Source organism: Neoarius graeffei, chromosome 6, assembly GCF_027579695.1.
Source record: "Neoarius graeffei isolate fNeoGra1 chromosome 6, fNeoGra1.pri, whole genome shotgun sequence".
In the NCBI taxonomy this organism is placed as follows: Eukaryota; Metazoa; Chordata; class Actinopteri; order Siluriformes; family Ariidae; genus Neoarius; species Neoarius graeffei.
In genome coordinates, this window is record NC_083574.1 from 507,685 (window position 1) to 527,290 (window position 19,606).

At 44.2% G+C, this 19,606-nt stretch overlaps 1 protein-coding gene across 3 annotated transcripts in view; it reads left to right on the top strand.

Moving 5' to 3' along the window:
• Positions 1-8,582, top strand: part of cntn5 (contactin 5) — a 266,463-nt gene extending 257,881 nt beyond the window's left edge. For all 3 annotated transcript variants that reach the window (XM_060923112.1, XM_060923113.1, XM_060923114.1), the window contains 3 exons: positions 5,572-5,684; positions 5,755-5,923; positions 7,749-8,582. In XM_060923112.1, the coding sequence (XP_060779095.1) occupies positions 5,572-5,684; positions 5,755-5,923; positions 7,749-7,855 (389 nt within the window). In that variant the 3' untranslated portion in view covers positions 7,856-8,582. The remainder of the gene's footprint in view (positions 1-5,571; positions 5,685-5,754; positions 5,924-7,748) is intronic.
• The last annotated feature ends 11,024 nt before the right edge of the window (positions 8,583-19,606 follow it).

Consider the following 19,606-nt stretch of genomic DNA (forward strand, 5'->3'; position numbering starts at 1 on the left):
GACAAATACGTCTTTCACCTGCAGGAAGAGTTTCAGTTGGAATTCACGATCATTACATCACTTAGCAACCTCGTGTTTCGTTAAACAGGGAAACTGGGCAATTCCACTGATCACAGTCACACTTCACTTCAGAACACTAATGTGATGAACAGTGACTGGTGTTTAATGACTTTAAGGTCAGATTGCTGTTTAAAATGGAGAGCGAACCTCACGTAATAATAATCAGTAATAATCAGTTAAATTTATATAGCGCCTTTCTCATACCCAAGGTAGCTTTACAATTATAGGGAGGGGGAAAAAAGTCCACCAAAAATGTCATTCCAAAGGTGTAGCTGCCCACAGTCCCACCAAAAGGCGCAAGAAAATAAACCCCAAACCACCTGCACAGCCACCATGACGCCACCGAGCAACAGCACTCGGAACACCGCGCCAAGCACTAAATCACCGCTGCACAGAGCTCTGGACAACCACGATGTTAAAAGATCAACGAGCTCACTGCAGTCCATTGTGAGGAGCACAGGCCTCACCCACAGCGATCCAAGGCCTGGAGGGAACCGACGCCCAAAACTGGGTCCAGAGCTACACCACAACCGGCGGACAAAACACTCAAACAAAAAAACAAACATCAAACTACACAAAAAGAAAAACAAAAGAGAAAATAAAACTAGATTGCATTTCCTCTGCAGAAACTGCTGGAGTGTGCTTGCTCAAATCACTGCAAAGTTCTACCCCTTCATTTCACTGGTACGGAATTTTGACGAAAAACGGGAATACCGAATGAACGACAAGGGGTAGTGCAACCATTTTAACAAGCATGCCATTCCAGATCGGGCCCGACGTTTCAGCGTCGGAACGGTGCCTCTATCTCGAAAGCCCTAGGAGCAGTAGTGGATCCAAAAAACGGGTGAAACGGAATAATAATAATAAAAACAAAACTTAAGAAGAACAATAGTGTGCTTTTGCAAGCACACTAATAAAATAAAAAGCTCCGGTGAGAAGCGGCAGCCTGAATGTGCATGGTGTACTCTCAACCGGAAACGGAAAACCTTGTCAGTCGGGTTTCATTAACTAACATTAGCAGGCAGCTGAAAAGGACGGCGCCATTTTTGTGCATGAAGCTGAACTCATTAAAAACATTACATTTAAAAAGATAAACAGAATTAAATTCACAGTTAAATACAAACAGTTAAAACTGAATCTGTCAGAAATGCATTGATGTGGTGAAAGTGATAAACAATAGATCAGTAAACGTACCTTAAAACTGAGAACTGATGATGTGATGAACTTCAGCGAACCAAAGCTTCAGTTTCATCGGTCACTTCATCAGAAAATCAACAACTCGAATAAAATTATGTGATTTCAAACCTTTTACATCTTATACACCAAACCTGCAGAAAAATTACTCAGAGTACTCAGTTAGATTATTCTCTGAATTTTATCACTGAAACTGACCAAAAATATGATACGAATAATGAAATCTTGTTTTTATAAATTAAATATATTTAGAATGTATTAGTAGGGAATTTATATTTTAATAAAATCTGCTTCACCACTGATTGATTTTTAGAGCCTGCAGCTACAGAAACACAGGCGTGAGTCTGGAGAACACTGAGGTGGTTGAGGAGGCAGTAAAATGACGAGGGAGAAAACGGGACGTGTTCTGGAGAACGCTGGTGTGGTTATGGAGCACGGTGCTGCATGGTGCTGTGGAGGGAAGAGCGCTGCTGCTGGTCCTCTGCACTATTTAGATACAATTAATAATTTCCTAAATGAGACTTTTGGAAAGGTGGCACGGTGGTGTAGTGGTTAGCGCTGTCGCCTCACAGCAAGAAGGTCCGGGTTCGAGCCCCGTGGCCGGCGAGGGCCTTTCTGTGCGGAGTTTGCATGTTCTCCCCGTGTCCGCGTGGGTTTCCTCCGGGTGCTCCGGTTTCCCCCACAGTCCAAAGACATGCAGGTTAGGTTAACTGGTGACTCTAAATTGAGCGTAGGTGTGAATGTGAGTGTGAATGGTTGTCTGTGTCTATGTGTCAGCCCTGTGATGACCTGGCGACTTGTCCAGGGTGAACCCCGCCTTTCGCCCGTAGTCAGCTGGGGTAGGATCCAGCCCGCCTGCGACCCTGCATGAGATAAGTGGCTACAGATAATGGATGGATGGACTTTTGGAAAGGTTGTGGATGTCACTGAGTTTTTTCCAGATACAGTACATGAATTTTTCAGTATCAAAAAGATGCTACTTTGGAGGAACTGAGCCTACAAAAGCGACCTGACTCTTGAGAAACAGCAACAAAGCTACAGAAAGAAAACCTTTAAAAAAAAGCTAAATAATAAATTGTCCTATAATGAGTTTCTGCCTTTTCTGTCCAGCTGTCCACATCTGTTCTCTTTCCTCTTCTTATTCCTTCTTATGGAGAAGCTGAACATAGGAATCATATGAGAGTAAACGAGCTGTAGTTAGAATTTATTAAACATAAAACACTGATGTATTTTTACAGGAAACACAGAGTGACAAAGAAAACGAGACAGAAAGGACAACGCAGTCGGAAGACCAAGTGTTTCTTAGTCATGTGACTAATTTTAGTGCTGAAGCAGCGATTTTATTTTCAGAAAGGTTAAAAGCGAAAATCACACAGAGTGCTGAATGAGAGCAGAAATCAAATGAACAGGTTTTTATTTGTGAACATTTATCTCTCAAATGCAGGCAGTGAGCAAGTAAAAATATTTTATAAATGAAGGAAAGCAGTGAAGACACAGCAGTGAGCTGACTGCAGTAACGTGTGGAGATTGGAGCTGCACTCCAGACTGCACAGAAGACAGGAACGCAGGAGAACCACACACACACAGTCCTCTGGGGTATGAGAGAGAGAGAGAGTTATTAAAGCTTCTGGACTCAGAGATCCTCAGAGAGAAAAGATCTGGGATGGAGAACACCACACAGGGATAAAAACAACTGAAATACGAATCAGTGCTGATGAACTCAGCAGGGTTTATATTCCAAAAGCTGATAGGAACAAAATGTTAAGGAGATTTATATCCCAGTGGCTTTTCAGCTCATCACATGGTCACAGTGGTTCTTCTGTTCTCCAGCACTGCAAAGTCCAGATCTTACTGATATTTTAACATGAAGCTGCTTCATGATCAGGATCTCAGTTTTAAATTCACACTATTTTGGGAGGAACGGAGACAGAAGGAGGGAGAGTTTAATTTCCTCAGTACACAGTGGGTGGTTGGGAAAACAGAAAGAAAAATGTTTTGCCAGAAATACACACACACACACACACACACACACACACACACACATACACACAAGCAATAATAAAGAGCAGCATTGAGAATATTGAGATGAAATGATGAAATAATTCTGAAGAACCACACTCACAAGAGGAACTCTCTAGAAGTAAAGAAGAAGATACTCAGTTCCTTTTCATGAGCAGGTTCAAGGCCCTCATCAGAACCCAAATATTTAATATCAAACATATTGTTGCACCTACGTTCTCCTTTTTCAGCCTAAAACAGGGAACCAGGGCTCACAATCAAATGCCGTAACTAAAGATGGAACTGTAACCACAACACCAGCAGAAATGAGAAAGAAAGCAGTGAATGTTTGTAAGGAACTGGAACGAGCTGAAGTCACTGACCTCCATTGCAGAGAGAAGTTCCTGGACCTATCAAAATGGAGAAAAGGTCAAACAGAAACACTGGACTTGGACAGCAGAACCCAAGGACTGCCTTTGTGGTGCTGAGGTTGGACCTGAGCTGATGGACTTCCGGCTGAATTCTACAAACATTTCTGGCAAACATCGGGAACAGACGTGTGTGAGGTTTTTAAATGGTCTATAAATAGCGTGAAATTGCTCACCGGTTACACACGGGCAGTTTTATCTCTCTTTCCAAAAACAAACCCATGACTTAGGTGTTTTAAACCTGGAGGCCTGCAGCACTTTGTTGTATAAACTACAAAACCCAGAACTGTTGTCTGTCCAACAGACTGAAGGATCTCGGTGATAAATCCTGTGTGTCTGGATGCGTGGTCATGGACAGAGTTTTTCTTCTCCATGGCGTTATTGAACTGTGTAAAATCAGCTCTTATGATCTGGGCTTTTTATCCACAGACCAAGAAAAAGCTTTTGACTGAATAGATCACACTTTTTAATGCACTCGAGTTTTTGGAAGAAATACAAGGTTTTTTTTTATTATCATGGATTACATTTTTATGTTCTGAGGCTTGCATTATATTCAAGGACTCAGCTTTCAGAATGGATCAGGGGATGCGTTACAGATGTACATTTATCCAGGAAACTCTACAGTTTGGCCAGAAAACCTTTATTATATCAATTAAGAAGCAGTGTGCAGTGCTCATCAGTGTGTGGACTCCAGGAGACGGTGGTTTTGTCAGCTTATACAGATGATGTAAAGTCTTCATTACGAAACACGAAGACGTTCTCAGGAGGACATTTCCTGAAATGGACAACACTGGACACAAGTCCCAGTCCTACACCTGCCCATACAGGAGGGAGGTCAGGGGCTGATGGACAGAGACTCCTCTACAGCGAAGGACCAGCGTGGAACACTACAGCACGTCGACTCTTACATCGAGCCGAGAGCATGGGACACAACAGACACTTATTTCTTCTGAGCCAAAATGAGACTGACATATCAAGGACAATTCTGTTTTAATGATCAGTTCTAAGAGCACGGTCCTCTCTTTTAAAGATAAGCAGGACAGACAGCCACACACGCATCAACGAGGCCCGTCTTTACCAATCCACTGATCCCCGTGAGAGTCCTGACATCGCAGCGTGTAAGCCAGCGCCTTCACAAAGCTGGACTAAGCGAGCCTGGGGGATTGTGGGGCTGGAACTCTCTCACTGTACTGAGGGAGGAGACGGGAATCCAGTTAATCGTGTGCTGCAGGGAATGCTGAGACAGATGATCCCAGTACTGCCTCCAGAGTTCCGGGAGGCTCGAGAGCAGGGATCTGGATCTGGAGGAGACTGCACTGTTCCCCTCCCTCTCCATTTCTACAGCAGCAAGAAGATGGAACACGACTCTGTTTTAGGATACCACAGCTGACGGACATTGAAAACACCTCCAAAAATGCCTCGTATGTGGTGAAGCTCCCTAAAGAGAAGCGAACCTACAGTTCTTCTACAGTGAAGGGTCCTGCATGGGGTTGTGGGCACGAACACAGATGAAGAGCACGTTGACTCCACAACAGCTACAACTACAGCTACATTCTGTGGGAGAAAGAAACACTCGGTCAAACTTGCTATCTCAGACACACACACACACACACACACACAGTGAAAGACAGTGAACCCAGCACTGATGCTGAAACCCTTTCTGAAGGCCAGACTCAGAACTGCAGGACATCTGTCAGGTGGGGAATTAGGGCGGGGCTTTATGTGCCGTGAAAGTGAATCACTAATCTGACTCTTTTAACAAAAGCACTCTCTACACAGGGAAATGTTTCTGTAGATGATGTTTGTGTTTTTAAAGAAGATTACTGTACAAATAAAGTACATAAAAAATACATTTGTTCCAAGTCAAATCCTGTTGTGTTTCTCCCTCCAGCTCCGAGTCACCCACCAGCGAACGTGATGTGGCTTCAGGAGGGGAATAATGTCTCCTTATCCTGGGACCCAGTGAAGGCTTTGGACAACGAGTCAGACGTTATTGGCTATAGGGTGTGATTAACACACACGCACACACACGCACACACACTTGTGTATGTTATTAACTTTGATATTTTTTCAGGTGTTATTGCGTCAGGAGGGGCGTGGTCACAGTCAGGTCATGAGGACCCCAAACACAGCTGCCGTGCTCACGCTACCAGAAGGAGGAACTTATATTATTGAAGTGTGTGCCATCAGTGAAGGGGGCGAGGGAGCAGCCAGCTCTCAAATCAGACTGCTCACTTCCTCAGGTGCTCGATCTCTTCCCTAAACACCAGGTCACATGACCTCTACCCACATTAATGTCTCACTAATGAACAAAAATGAAAAGTGGTATCATGTCAGTTTCCATAAACATTTATTTACATGGCTGAAACGGGTCAGTTCCTGTTGTCACTGACGTTATAGCAGCTATAAACACTCATTCCCTCTCCAGACTCTCTTTATTCTCTCCTTAAGTTAATAACAGACAAAAACCCGCAGTTGGTTCCATCGTGTTCCTGAGAAACTGTACAGAAGTGTAAACTCCTCTGTCCTGAAGACGTCAGAAAACTGAAACCTCCAGCTTCACCTCTGACTGTTACACAGCACTCACACTGGAGACTCCTTACAGAAACCACACACACACACACACACACACACACACACACACACACACACATATATATTATACGGACACGAGTGTTTTAGTGTGAAATACACCACTAGTATTTTTCATCCGAGCTCCATCTGGGACATGCAGAACTAAAACGTGACATAAATCTCTATCTGTGACTCGTGAGGAAATCGATGAATTGTTTTGATAAATTTGGGGACTTTTTGTTTGTGAATGTGTCGATATAATAAAAAGAAAATCACATGTTGGCTTGAAGATGTGAAATTTATCTTTTCCTGTTGAAAAACTCATATTTTTCAGATGAAATACATCGCGGCCATGTTTGTTGACAAATCGTCCCAGTCGTTCGCTAGTGCAGAAGTTTTTTGTCTCCAACCTGTGATGTCATGTTGTCTTGACAACCATGCAATATTGTAAACCATATTCAACGCTCATTCTCCATTGGGTAGAGTGATGTAATACACGTAGGATAAGCGATATGCTAACAATATTGCATGCTATCAAACCAAATGAATGAAACCCGCTAGAAGGGAATAGGACACGTTTTTATTCCATCAAAAAAGTGTCCTGTGTGGATAATAATTCCTGATATTTCAGTCCGATGATGTCACTCCCAGTGTTTTCCCGCTGACTAGATGCATGTTGTCAAAATAGTGAACGGTTCAAAATTAAAATTCTTTTCATTAAGTTGTGGGTTTTTTTGTTTGTTTGTTTTTGTGGACGTTTCTATATAATATAAAGAACATTACACGGTGGTGTGAAGATGTGAAGTTTATCTTCTCCTGCTGAAAATATTTTCACTCATGATATATACATTCACCACTCGGAGATAAACTTCAGATTACAGTGGTGTAATATCCTCTACCGCATTTCTCCTCACAGAAAACTTCACCTTAACATATTCCTTATAACAAGAGCGTTAATATAAACCTGTGATGTGTAGCTGCACTACTGCCAGAGCTGCTGTTATAGAGAATGAATCAACACCTTCTGACCAATCAGAGTCCAGGATTCAGCACAGTGTGGTGTAATTTAAAATAAATCGTGCAAAGTTATATTGCTAAAGGAGAGACGTAGGTCAATAGCACCTCCATTTGTAGGCAGTGAAGAAAACATGAAGGTTAATTGAGTTAGTAAAGCCACAGCTGTACTTCAGCTTAATGTCTCTTTAATTAGCTTTCCTGCATGCACACACACACACACACACGGCAGAAAACCAATTACAGCTAATGTGACAGGATAAATTTAAAGTGTATAAGGACAATAGACTTAACAAGGCTTCAAGGGGGAAAAATACTCTATTTGCAAAACTCGCAAACAGTTCTTGAAGTTTAACTTTCAGCAAACCTCAGCAGATATTTCTGAGAAAGCCACAGTGTTCATATTAAGAGCAGGTTAAACATGGAAACACTCACGGATGTGAGCATTTCAGTGAGCACTCTCTCTCTGTTGTTCTGTAGGTGTGAGGGCGAAAAATCAGCAGTGTTCTGTGCATAATCTGCCGTCAGGCTTCGCATGGATTCTTCTTCTGCTGACGGGGCTGGTGGTGCCTTCTGCCCCGTGGTGAGGCAGCTTCACCATGTGACTCTGCCCCCTGTGTGGAGGGGATGGACTCTCCCTACACCATACAGACTGCCGTTTTGGCCTGAACCATCTCCAGGATGTAGGGGTCGGCCAAGAGCAAGTGCTTCTTTATTCAACCAAGAATCCATCCTTTTTTTTTTTTTTTGCTACTGATTTCCGTCGCAGTTTTTCGTCTCATTATCAGTGTAATCTGGTGCATCATGCATAGAATGTCCTTATATTCCACAAACTGCTGAACTTTGATCAAATCCAGCCTTCACTGAGCGCCGGGAACACTGAGGACTGAGACTCTGCATCTGACACGTCTCCATCCCTTTAACCCATGGCTGCCTAAACAAGTGAAGCCATTAAAGCTCAGCTTAGATAAGTGCATTGTTTCTTATTCACACTGAAAGAAAGACAACAAGATGGAGGACAAAAGAAAAAACAAACAAAAACAACAACAGTGAAATGTTTTTATAGTGCTGAGTCTTTCCAGACTTCCTTTTTGTACATCATGTTAACTTAAAAAGTGGTGTGTGTGTGTGTGTGTGTGTTTGGCTTTTCTATGTTGTGTGTTTTGTCAGTTTCTGATGCACATGCAAGGCTACTGAGAGTCCAGGGGGGTGTGGTCAAGGTAGGCTAGAGGGCGGGGCTTTACCTGTAGTGCCCAAACACATCATTAGACAAAGAGAAAGATTCTGTGATGTCATGGTGAACACTGAAATAAATGTGACGTATATTTTTCACCTGTGTGTGTGTGTGTGTGTGTGTGTTTTCTGTTCTCAGAACACTGCCTTTATTTTATTGATTTTTTTTATATCATGTAATGTCACACGTCAGTATGTTTTATTGTTTTAGAATTTTTGTTGAAGTGAGTGCAACAGCGCCACCAACAGGTCGTAATAAAAACCCAGAATGGTGTGAAGAAGAGAGAAGCGAGGCTGGGGCTGATTTCTTCCTCACACAGACTGTAGATTCATGCAGCCAATCAGTGACAGCCATGTCAGGTGATCACGCAGAGGAACACGCCCCCTAGATCTGATCTCCATTTACGCTTCACTCTCTTTTATCATTTTTATTTTTTACTAAAATGCAAAAAGACTAAACACACGCATTGTCCAATCAGAGTTCACTGAAGACCAAAGTGTAACTTTAATGTTTTTCATTGGAATTTAAACGTTAAAGCTGTTCTGCATTTTCAGAGCATGAAGCCAGTCGACCATTACAGACGAAATCCCGAGTACAGCTGCTGATCTGTCTGGAAGTGTCTGTGTTACAGTTTCATCATTCTTCATGATGCTGTCGATGAGAACTTATGATATAATGCATCGATCAGCTCTATTAATTTCATTATCGAGATATTGCAGGATATTATCTTTTAATCTCATAGCTACAGTCCCAAGGTGTGGCTGAGTCACACTGATGCATTTCATTCCCCAGATGTGTTCACACTTCATACCAGAAACACAGGCTACAAATGTCAGTAATCCAGGCCAGACTGAAATGTCTAATAAAAGCACGTCAGCTTTAGTAACAGGAAGCTGGAAGCATTTCATTATTTTAAACATGTCTGAGTTTTGTCCGACTGTAAATCAGTTGATTATTCGTTCTGTTCTCTGAGCTCAGGTGACCAACTGCATTCCTGGAATGTGCTTTCAATCTTCTAATCACCAAAGACCAGATTTTCTCTCAGCCGTGTTCAGAATCATCTGAAGTATCCGTCAGTGTTGACCCGTTTCTTCAGCCTGCTCACATGTCTCCATCTCCAGGGGCTGTCAGTCAGAATAAATTCCCTTCCAGTGTAATTAATGCCTGAGTGGAGCTGCCACGATTTGCGCTGAGAGTACTGTTAGCGCACTTTCTCCAAATCCCACTCGCTCCCCAGAGTACGGCTGGACACTCCATTAGAACCCGCCAGTCGGCTCTGACTCACCTTCCCGGCTCTGACTCGATTTCATCCAAGGAAACGTTTATGAAGACTTTCAGTAATCCAGGCCATACTGAAAAGTCTAATAATAGCACATCAGCTTTAGTAATAGGAAGTCAAAGCATTTTCCCATCATTCAGGAGAAAGTCTCTTTATTTTTTATTACAATTTATTTTATACCGCTGTGTAATTCTGAGTGAATATTCAGTTATTATAAAGTAGATTTAGAACGTACGTTTATACTGAGCCCTTAAAACCTGTCAGTCATTTCAGTGCAACTGGGTTGCTATGAAACCTGACACCAGAAATAAATCCCCAGGAGCAAACACACACACACACACACATCAAATTAACGTGTAAATTCAGTCAGGAAAATTATCAGGTAAGCTCAGGTCATTTGAGACGATACGGTACTTTGGCACTGAGTGATTTACACTTCTGTACTTTAGACCTGATAGTTTTTACAAACCAGAAAACTTTCACACATTTGGGCGAAAGGTGCAGTGATACTTCATAAATACACCATCAGCTCACACTTACTATTTACAGCTTAAACAAAGCGCCTACACTGCAAAAATGAAAATGTATTGAATATGAGAAAATATATCTTATATTTCTTATTCTGAGATTATTATAAATCAAATATAACATTATTCAGCTTGTTTTAAAAGCTTTTACTCAGTCCAGGCTTTATAGTATGTTTTAATTCTATCAGCAGACAACGTCATTGCTTCCTCAAAGTAAATGCGTACAATTAACAAAATTATTTGCCAATAGAGGAAGACTATTACAAGCTTGAATGTAGTAAACTGTGTAGAATTAGGTTTATTAATCTTCTATCTGGTTTATTGTATCTTTTCAAAAATATTAGCTAAATATGACAATATAAAATATTTAAGATATTTTCAATTTTTAGGAAGTGATTTTTTTTCCAGTGGAAAGTACGCAAACAATGTAGAAGTTAGTTACTAGTTGCTTCTATTTGGGATAAGCTGATGGGTGTGGTCAGAGTTACTGGGGGAAAAAAGTGGTCAGAGTTATTGTTTGAGAGCCTGGGCGTGGTCAGAGTTACTCTGAGTTATTGTTTGAGAGCCTGGGCATGGTCAGAGTTACTGTTAGAGATCCTGGGTGTGGTCAGATTTGCTGTTAGAGATTCTGGCAGTGGCGGCTCCTGAATTTTTTTCGGGGGGGGGGGCAATTTTCCCCCCGTTATGTCTACACGGACCATAAATGTCCACAGGACTGAAGTAAATTGACCTAGGTAGCAAATCAATTGGCCGAACTTGTTTTTGCCTGGTAAATTCAGATATCAATATAGACAATATTTCTTCTCTCCACTAGGTGGCAACACTGAACAAGTTAAAGGTGGCAAACTAAGGTAGCCTAGTAAACTAGACCCACCCGCCTAGCGGCCAAAAATATTTTTGCCTACGAGTGGCAAATATTCACATTTAGTCTGGCTTGCCAGGCTAAAACTAAGGAAGATTCATTGTGAAGCCTTCAAAGCAAAACATTTGGCATCACAATCAATTAATATTACATTACTCAATTATTTTCTCATATTTTTCCAGTATTCTGTAATAAGTAGACACAAATTCTTAATTATAAACATATTCTAATTTCTTCATTCTAAAGAATGCAATTAAAGTGGCAGGATATAAATCCAAAACAAGTGTTTATTTAAGTTTTGAAAAAGATGAAGAAAAGCATAACCATCAAACAAACATGTGCAGCTTAATTATGTGGGTTTTTTTATATGGAATTGCACCATTTTAACAACAAATAATAATTCTAAATAAATTCTGCAGTTTTTTTTCCCAAGAATTCCTCCAGAAAGCAATGCCTTAAAAGGAAATTTAAAGTATTACAAGCATGTCAATGAACACAAAAGGCTTTAGTTATTTAGCTATATACACACAAGGTTACACAAGGTTTTGTAGTCAGTGCAACTTGGCTTAACAAGTTGGAAAAAAGGTGCTGCTGGCTCCAATGAACACATACTGTACAATATATAAAAACTGAAAATATGCTTAATTTACACCAAGTCAGAGAGAACTTGAGGCTACTGAAATATTCCAAGCATGGCAATGTTAAACTGCCATTGGTAAAACAACTGCCATTGGTAACACACACACACACACACACACACACACAAAAAAAAAAACTTTTGCCTAGTAAATTCAAATATCAGATATCACTGTACTGTCTGCTGTGCTACTTCCAGGGTGGAAGAGAACGCAAGGGTAGCAAAAACGAGCATTGACTACATCACAGCCAGCTAGCCAAGTTTTCCGGTGGTACCAGTTCTTGTTAAAACCTCTTGAGTAGGTCTTCTCACCCTTCGTAGACACTTGCTTGATGTTTAAATTTGGTCTAGGAGGTCCTAGCTGTTTGATTGCCGTTTTCTCCTCATTGGTACGACGACTAAAGGGAACTTCTTTCAGAGACGCTATCATATTGTTGCACTCAACACTCGCCGCCATCTTCTTCATAGAATGTTCACACATTTCCTGCGCAAGTTGCGTTTTCCAGCCCAAAATTATGTTCAAACCCGCTAAAATGCACTTAAAACTGCCCAATCTGGCAACACTTGCGCGGTGCAACAGGCGTATGACGTAAGCACGCTGCTTGTGCGCGCACATAAAACCTAATAGAAAATGCATTGGGAGCAGGATTTTCAAAAAAAACGTACGTACCATTACTGTCAATGGGAGATTTTGGGGCAAATCTGAACCTGACAGAAATTGCCCCAAAAGGGCGTGGTTACACCAGGCCCGACTTTAGCCTGATTGGACAATGACATTACTGTTGCCGTGGTTGTAGGAGTACATAAAAAAAAATCTCCCTCCCTGTTTGGGAGTGCGTCGCCCAAATCGCCCCTATTAACGAGCCGCCAGTGGATTCTGGGTGTGGTCAGAGTTACTGTTAAGTAGTCCAGGTGTGGTCAGAGTTACTGTGTTGATAGCATCTGCAGTAGTCTATATGTGTGATCAGAGTTTCTGCACGAGTATTTGGGTGGAATCAGAGTGTCTGTGTGGGTGTGTGGGGGTGGTCTGAGTGCCAGTGTAGGATTCTACTTACCTTGAAAATAATATCTAGGCTGAGAACTCTCAGTAACAGGACATAAATAGAACACTACTACAATAATTCATATTTCTCCAGGTTCCTTCTCTCCCTGACTGTAGATCCCTCCATCAAACACACTCATGCTGATGGAAAACCAACCCAATGCAGGAAATGAAAATTCTAATATAAAACTGGAGAACCAGAGATATTGTGGGGAACTGGAGTTTGATGTGTGTGTTCTCCAACTCAAGCTGAAGCAGAGGCAGGAAAGGATCTGGGTCGTGTTGAGTATACTGCAGTGTATGAGATCCTGAAGGCAGCACACTTCTCTCCTTTATTGTCTCATGTATCCCATAATCCTGTGCAGTATGTATCCCTTAATCCTGTGCATGAGCTCTGTGCAGCAGCCAGTCTGGAGAGAAACAGTGTTGAAATCCAGCAGCACAGCAGGTGAGAGGATGCTGTTTGAGTTGAGATGTGATCCAGCGCTTTCAGGTGACCTGTGTCTGGTGGGTCCGACTCGCAAAATGATAACCAAACCAATGGACATGCCGAGACATGAAAAAACTCGCAACAAAAACTCTAAAGAGTAACGTCATTGATCTGTCAGGATTTATAGCCGAGCGAGGTAATGTGGTCACACATGGACCTGCTTTTGATGGCTTTTGTGACCAAACGGAACCTGATCGTAACTACAAGGCAGCGTATCTCAGAAACACCTGACCAGTGGACAGCGGCTTTTGTATCTTTATTTGTATAAGATAGATGGGTTTTTATTCAGTGCTTACTTTTAATTGACTTTTTAAAAAATAATGTGGGATTATTCACTAACACGTTTTACGCTCATCAGCAGTTCTGCTTTTAGGCAGCGCCCCAATACATAGATAATATACAGTGGTGCTTGAAAGTTTGTGAACCCTTTAGAATTTTCTATATTTCTGCATAAATATGACCTAAAACAACATCAGATTTTCACACAAGTCCTAAAAGTAGATAAAGAGAACCCAGTTAAACAAATGAGACAAAAATATTATACTTGGTCATTTATTTATTGAGGAAAATGATCCAATATTACATATCTGTCAGCAGGGGCGCCACCAGAAATTTTGGGCCCCATGAAAGATTAGAATTTTGGGCCCCCCAACTTTGCCCACCCTCGTCACAATTGCACTATTGTCATTATTTGACTTTTGATAGCCCATGGACCTTGACTTTGTGACTTTGTTATTACATTTTATGTATTAACCCACCAGGGACTAGATGAAAACTGGTCAGTGACTAATTCTGGTGCATTTACAATCACAAATGAAAATTCAAGATTTTGCCACATGCCTTTTTGTGCTAGGACAATTGGTAGTGAAATGTGTGATGCGACTGCTAATAAATCATAGAACACGTAACCATGTCAAACACTTGATGGTGTCCATTATTAGCAACACTTTAATCTAGCAAACTGTATATGGCGCTCGCTCATTAAAAACTTCAATCCTAAAGCATTTATGGGTTGTACTGCTGCTTACCTCCTTCTCCAAAGGGGGGTTCAGTGGTTTGGTAGGGCGGAGGTCCCCCTGAGGCTGAATCTGTGCATATTTAGGGCACCCCATTAGTTATGAAACTGGTTATTAGCACTAGTTATTAGCACCAGCATAACGTAATATTTCATCTTGTTTATCACACAAGTCAGTTCAGTTATTAAAATGGAAAAAATGTCACTGTACAAACTGTAAACGTGTTCTCTTGATAGGCTAATCCAACCATGTTCATACTGTTCATTTACCATTCGCTAATATTTTAAACACACATGTGAGCGATAGCTACCTTTCTTTGGGAAAAACTGAGTGACCAGTTGCCTGCCTCTCCGGTCCCTCTCAGCTTTCAGCTGCCTTTCTTTACGTTTTTGACAGCCACTCTTCATATTTAGCGATCATAGACTGTACGCACTCCACTGCTGGCTGGCTGGCTGCTGCACCGCGACACAGCAGCAAGTAGCATTGCACTGATCAGCACACAGATTTAACGCATCGTGCTTCTACCAGAACTGGACCGTACCATTTCGCAAAAGGGGGAGGGTTAAATGACAATATGTTGAAGAACTCAAGAAATAGACAACCTTGTTCAATTAGCTCATTTTACCAGATGGAATATTGCATTGTTGTTATTTCAAAAGTCTTATTAAAATCATTAAAAGCATATTATCAGCCCCTTAAAGGGCTCCATGGCAGTGCTGGGCCCCTAGAATTGTTCTAACCTTTCCCCCCCTGGCGGCGCCCATGCCTGTCAGTGGCAAAAGTATGTGAACCTTTGCTTTCAGTATCTGGTGTGACCCCCTTGTGCAGCAATAACCGCAAGTAAACGTTTGCGGTAACTGTTGATCAGTCCTGCACACCAGCTTGGAGGAATTTTAGCCCGTTCCTCCATACAGAACAGCTTCAACTCTGGGATGTTGGTGGATTTCCTCACATGAACTGCTCACTTCAGGTCCTTCCACAACATTTCCATTGGATTAAGGTCAGGACTTTGACTTGGCCATTCCAAAACATTAACTTTATTCTTCTTTAACCATTCTTTGGTAGAATGACTTGTGTGCTTTGGGTCGTTGTCTTGCTGCATGACCCACCTTCTCTTGAGATTCAGTTCATGGACAGATGTCCTGACATTTTCCTTTAGAATTCACTGGTATAATTCAGAATTCATTGTTCCATCAATGATGGCAAGCCGTCCTGGCCCAGATGCAGCAAAACAGGCCCAAACCATGATACTATCACCACCATGTTTCACAGATGGGATAAGGTTCTTATGCTGGAATGCAGTGTTTTCCTTTCTCCAAACATAACGCTTCTCATTTAAACCAAAAAGTTCTATTTTGGTCTCATCCATCCACAAAACATTTTTCCAATAGCCTTCTGGCTTGTCCACATGATCTTTAGCAAACTGTGGATGAGCAGAAATGTTCTTTTTGGAGAGCAGTGGCTTTCTCCTTGCAACCCTGACATGCACTCCATTGCTGTTCAGTGTTCTCCTGATGGTGGACTCATGAACATTAGCATTAGCCAATGTGAGAGAGGCCTTCAGTTGCTTAGAAGTTACCCTGGGGTCCTCTTGTGACCTCGCCGACTATTACACGCCTTGCTCTTGGAGTGATCTTTGTTGGTCAACCACTCCTGGGGAGGGTAACAATGGTCTTGAATTTCCTCCATTTGTACACAATCTGTCTGACTGTGGATTGGTGGAGTCCAAACTCTTTAGAGATGGTTTTGTAACCTTTTCCAGCCTGATGAGCATCAACAATGCTTTTTCTGAGGTCCTCAGAAATCTCCTTTGTTCGTGCCATGATACACTTCCACAAACATGTGTTGTGAAGATCAGACTTTGATAGATCCCTGTTCTTTAAATAAAACAGGGTGCCCACTCACACCTGATTGTCATCCCATTGATTGAAAACACCTGACTCTAATTTCACCTTCAAATTAGCTGCTAATCCTAGAGGTTCACATACTTTTGCCACTCACAGATATGTAATATTAGATCATTTTCCTCAATAAATAAATGACCAAGCATAATATTTTTTGTCGCATTTGTTTAACTGGGTTCTCTTTATCTACTTTTAGGACTTGTGTGAAAATCTGATGATGTTTTAGGTCATTGTGGCAGCGGGGGCGTGGTCAAGCGCCGGTCTGTGACAGGAGGGCGGAGTCAGGGAAGGTGAGTGGCAGAATCACTACACCTGAGAGCAATTAACCTGTGTTTGTGTCTTCCCAGTGACCGCGCCCTACTTAAGGAGGGAGAGCGAGAGCAGAGGGGCTCTTGCTGAACCAGGCGCTGAGTGTGTGTGTATCTATGTATCTGAAAAGTGCATACATAATTGTTAGACTGAAAAGTGTGGCAAATAAATGTGCTGTCAAACCTGATCTCTGTCCTGCCGTCCTCTGTGCTCCACCCACGAACGCTGAACTGTTACAGTGGTGCTGAAACCCGGGACCTGGAGCACAGCAGCCTCACAGCCCCATGGAGTCCTCCCCGTTCGCTGAACTGATCCACACCCTCGCCATGGCCCAGCAAAGCCAGCACCAGGCTCTACTCACCCTCCAAAAGGAGCAAGAAGAGCGGTTCGAGGCCGTGGTGTTGGCCCAACAAGAAGATCGCCAGGCGTTCCGGCACCTCCTCATGTCAGCGGGGCCCACCAGTGCTCCTACCGCGGGCCCGTCTCCCCTCACTGTCACCCAGATGGGCCCGCAGGATGACCCCGAGGCACTCATCACGCTCTTTGAGCAAGTCGCCGAAGCCTCGGGGTGGTCGATGGAGCAGCGCGCGGCGCACCTCCTCCCCCTGCTCATGGGAGAAGCACAGCTGGCCGCGCTACAGCTCCCCGCCGACTGCCGGCTGGCCTACGCGGACCTCCGCCGGGCCGTCCTCCAGCGCGTAGGGTGCACTCCAGAACAGCAGTGCCAGCGCTTTCGCGCGCTGCGCTTGGAGGAAGTCAGCCGGCCGTTCATGTTTGGCCAGCAGCTCCGGGACGCCTGCTGGCGGTGGCTGAGGGCCAACAACCACGATGCCGAAGGAATCCTCGACCAGGTGGCGCTGGAACAGTTCGTCGCTCGCTTGCCAGCAGGAACTGCGGAGTGGGTCCGGTGCCACCGCCCGGCGTCGCTGGATCGAGCAGTCGAGCTGGCGGAGGACCATTTGGCGGCTGTCCCGGCGGCAGGACAGCAGATGGCATCTTCTCTTCTCTCCTCTTCTCTCTCTCTCTCTCTCCCCCTCCTCCTGTGTCCCGTCCTCGCCCCATTCCCCCCCCGTGGAGGCGGGGGCCGGCACCCCCCCAGCCGGCCCGCCGCACCCGCGGTGCCCTCCCGTTTCTCCCTTCTGTGTCTGTCTCTCCCCCACCTCAGGTGAGTGAGCCCCAGATCACCGGTGCAGAGGGAAAGCCCTGGCCGGTTTGCTGGCGCTATGGGGAGCCGGGCCACCTTCAACAGCAGTGCACGGCAATGGAAGTGGGTGCGGTGGTTCGGATCCCCAACGCGCCAGAGGCCGCCCTCGATCGGGCCGGAGCGTATCGCATACCGGTGAGTATCCAAGGGGCTACATATCAGGTGTTGGTGGATTCTGGTTGTAATCAGACCTCAATTCGCCAAAGCCTGGTTCAAAACGAGGCATTGGGGGGAGCACAAGGGGTGAAAGTGTTGTGTGTGCACGGGGATGTTCAGAGCTACCCTTTGGTGTCGGTCCACATTATCTTCAGAGGGGAAAAATTTATAGTGAAGGCGGCGGTTAATCCCCGCCTTACCCACTCTCTAATTTTGGGGACTGATTGGCCGGGATTTCGGGGTTTAATAACACGCCTAGTAGAGAGTGGGTCCTGCCATTTGACAGGGGGAGGTCCCGGTGTCGCTTTGGCGGGAGCAGCTGTCACAGAGCCATCTACGTCATCTCCGTGTCAGAGTGAGGAGCCGCCGGCTCCTCCTCTCTCTATTGGGGAATCCCTCGCGGATTTCCCATTAGAGCAGTTGCGAGACGAGACTCTGCGGCATGCGTTTGACCAAGTGAGAGTAATCGATGGTCAAATGCTCCAGCCGAACGCCACCCTGTCCTTCCCCTACTTCGCGATTATGAAGGATAGATTATACCGAGTGACGCAGGACACTCAAACTAAAGAGCGAGTCACGCAGCTTTTAATTCCGAAGAGCCGCCGGGAATTGGTATTCCAGGTGGCTCACTTTAATCCCATGGCTGGACACTTGGGGCAGGATAAAACACTAGCCCGAATAATGGCCCGATTCTATTGGCCGGGGATTCGCGGCGATGTCCGTAGGTGGTGTACGGCATGCCGCGAATGCCAGTTAGTAAACCCAGTGGCCATTCCAAAAGCGCCTTTGCGCCCTCTACCGTTAATCGAGACCCCATTTGAGAGAATTGGGATGGATCTCGTCGGGCCATTAGATCGGTCAGCATGAGGGTACCGCTTTATATTAGTTCTGGTTGACTATGCAATGCGATACCCGGAAGCAGTGCCTCTGCGCAATATCTCAGCACGCAGTATTGCGGAGGCGCTCTTCCGCGTCATCTCCCGAGTTGGAATCCCGAAAGAGATTCTGACTGATCAAGGCACTACGTTTATGTCACGAACACTGCGCGAACTGTATGGGTTATTGGGGATTAAGCCGATCCGCACCAGCGTGTATCACCCACAAACGGACGGTTTAGTGGAACAATTCAACCGCACCCTCAAAAATATTATTAAGAAATTCGTAAGTGAGGACGCACATAATTGGGATAAGTGGCTCGAACCCTTGCTGTTCTCAGTGCGAGAGGTCCCCCAAGCCTCCACGGGGTTCTCCCCATTTGAATTATTACATGGGCATAAGCCGCGCGGCATCTTGGACGTGCTGCGGGAAAATTGGGAGGAGGGACCTTCACAAAGTAAGAACAAAATTCAGTACGTTATGGACCTGCGCACAAAACTCCACACGCTCACCCACCTAACTCAGGAGAATTTGCGGCAGGCCCAGGAACGGCAAGCCCGCCTGTACAACAAGGGTACGCGCCTTAGAGAGTTCACACCGGGAGATAAGGTACTCGTACTGTTGCCCACGTCGAGCTCCAAATTGATCGCCAAGTGGCAAGGACCCTTTGAGGTCACACGGCGAGTCGGGGACGTCGACTATGAGGTGAGGCGAACGGACAGGGGTGGGGCGCTACAGATTTACCACCTCAATCTGCTTAAACTCTGGAACGAGGAGGTACCCGTGGCATTGGTGTCAGTGG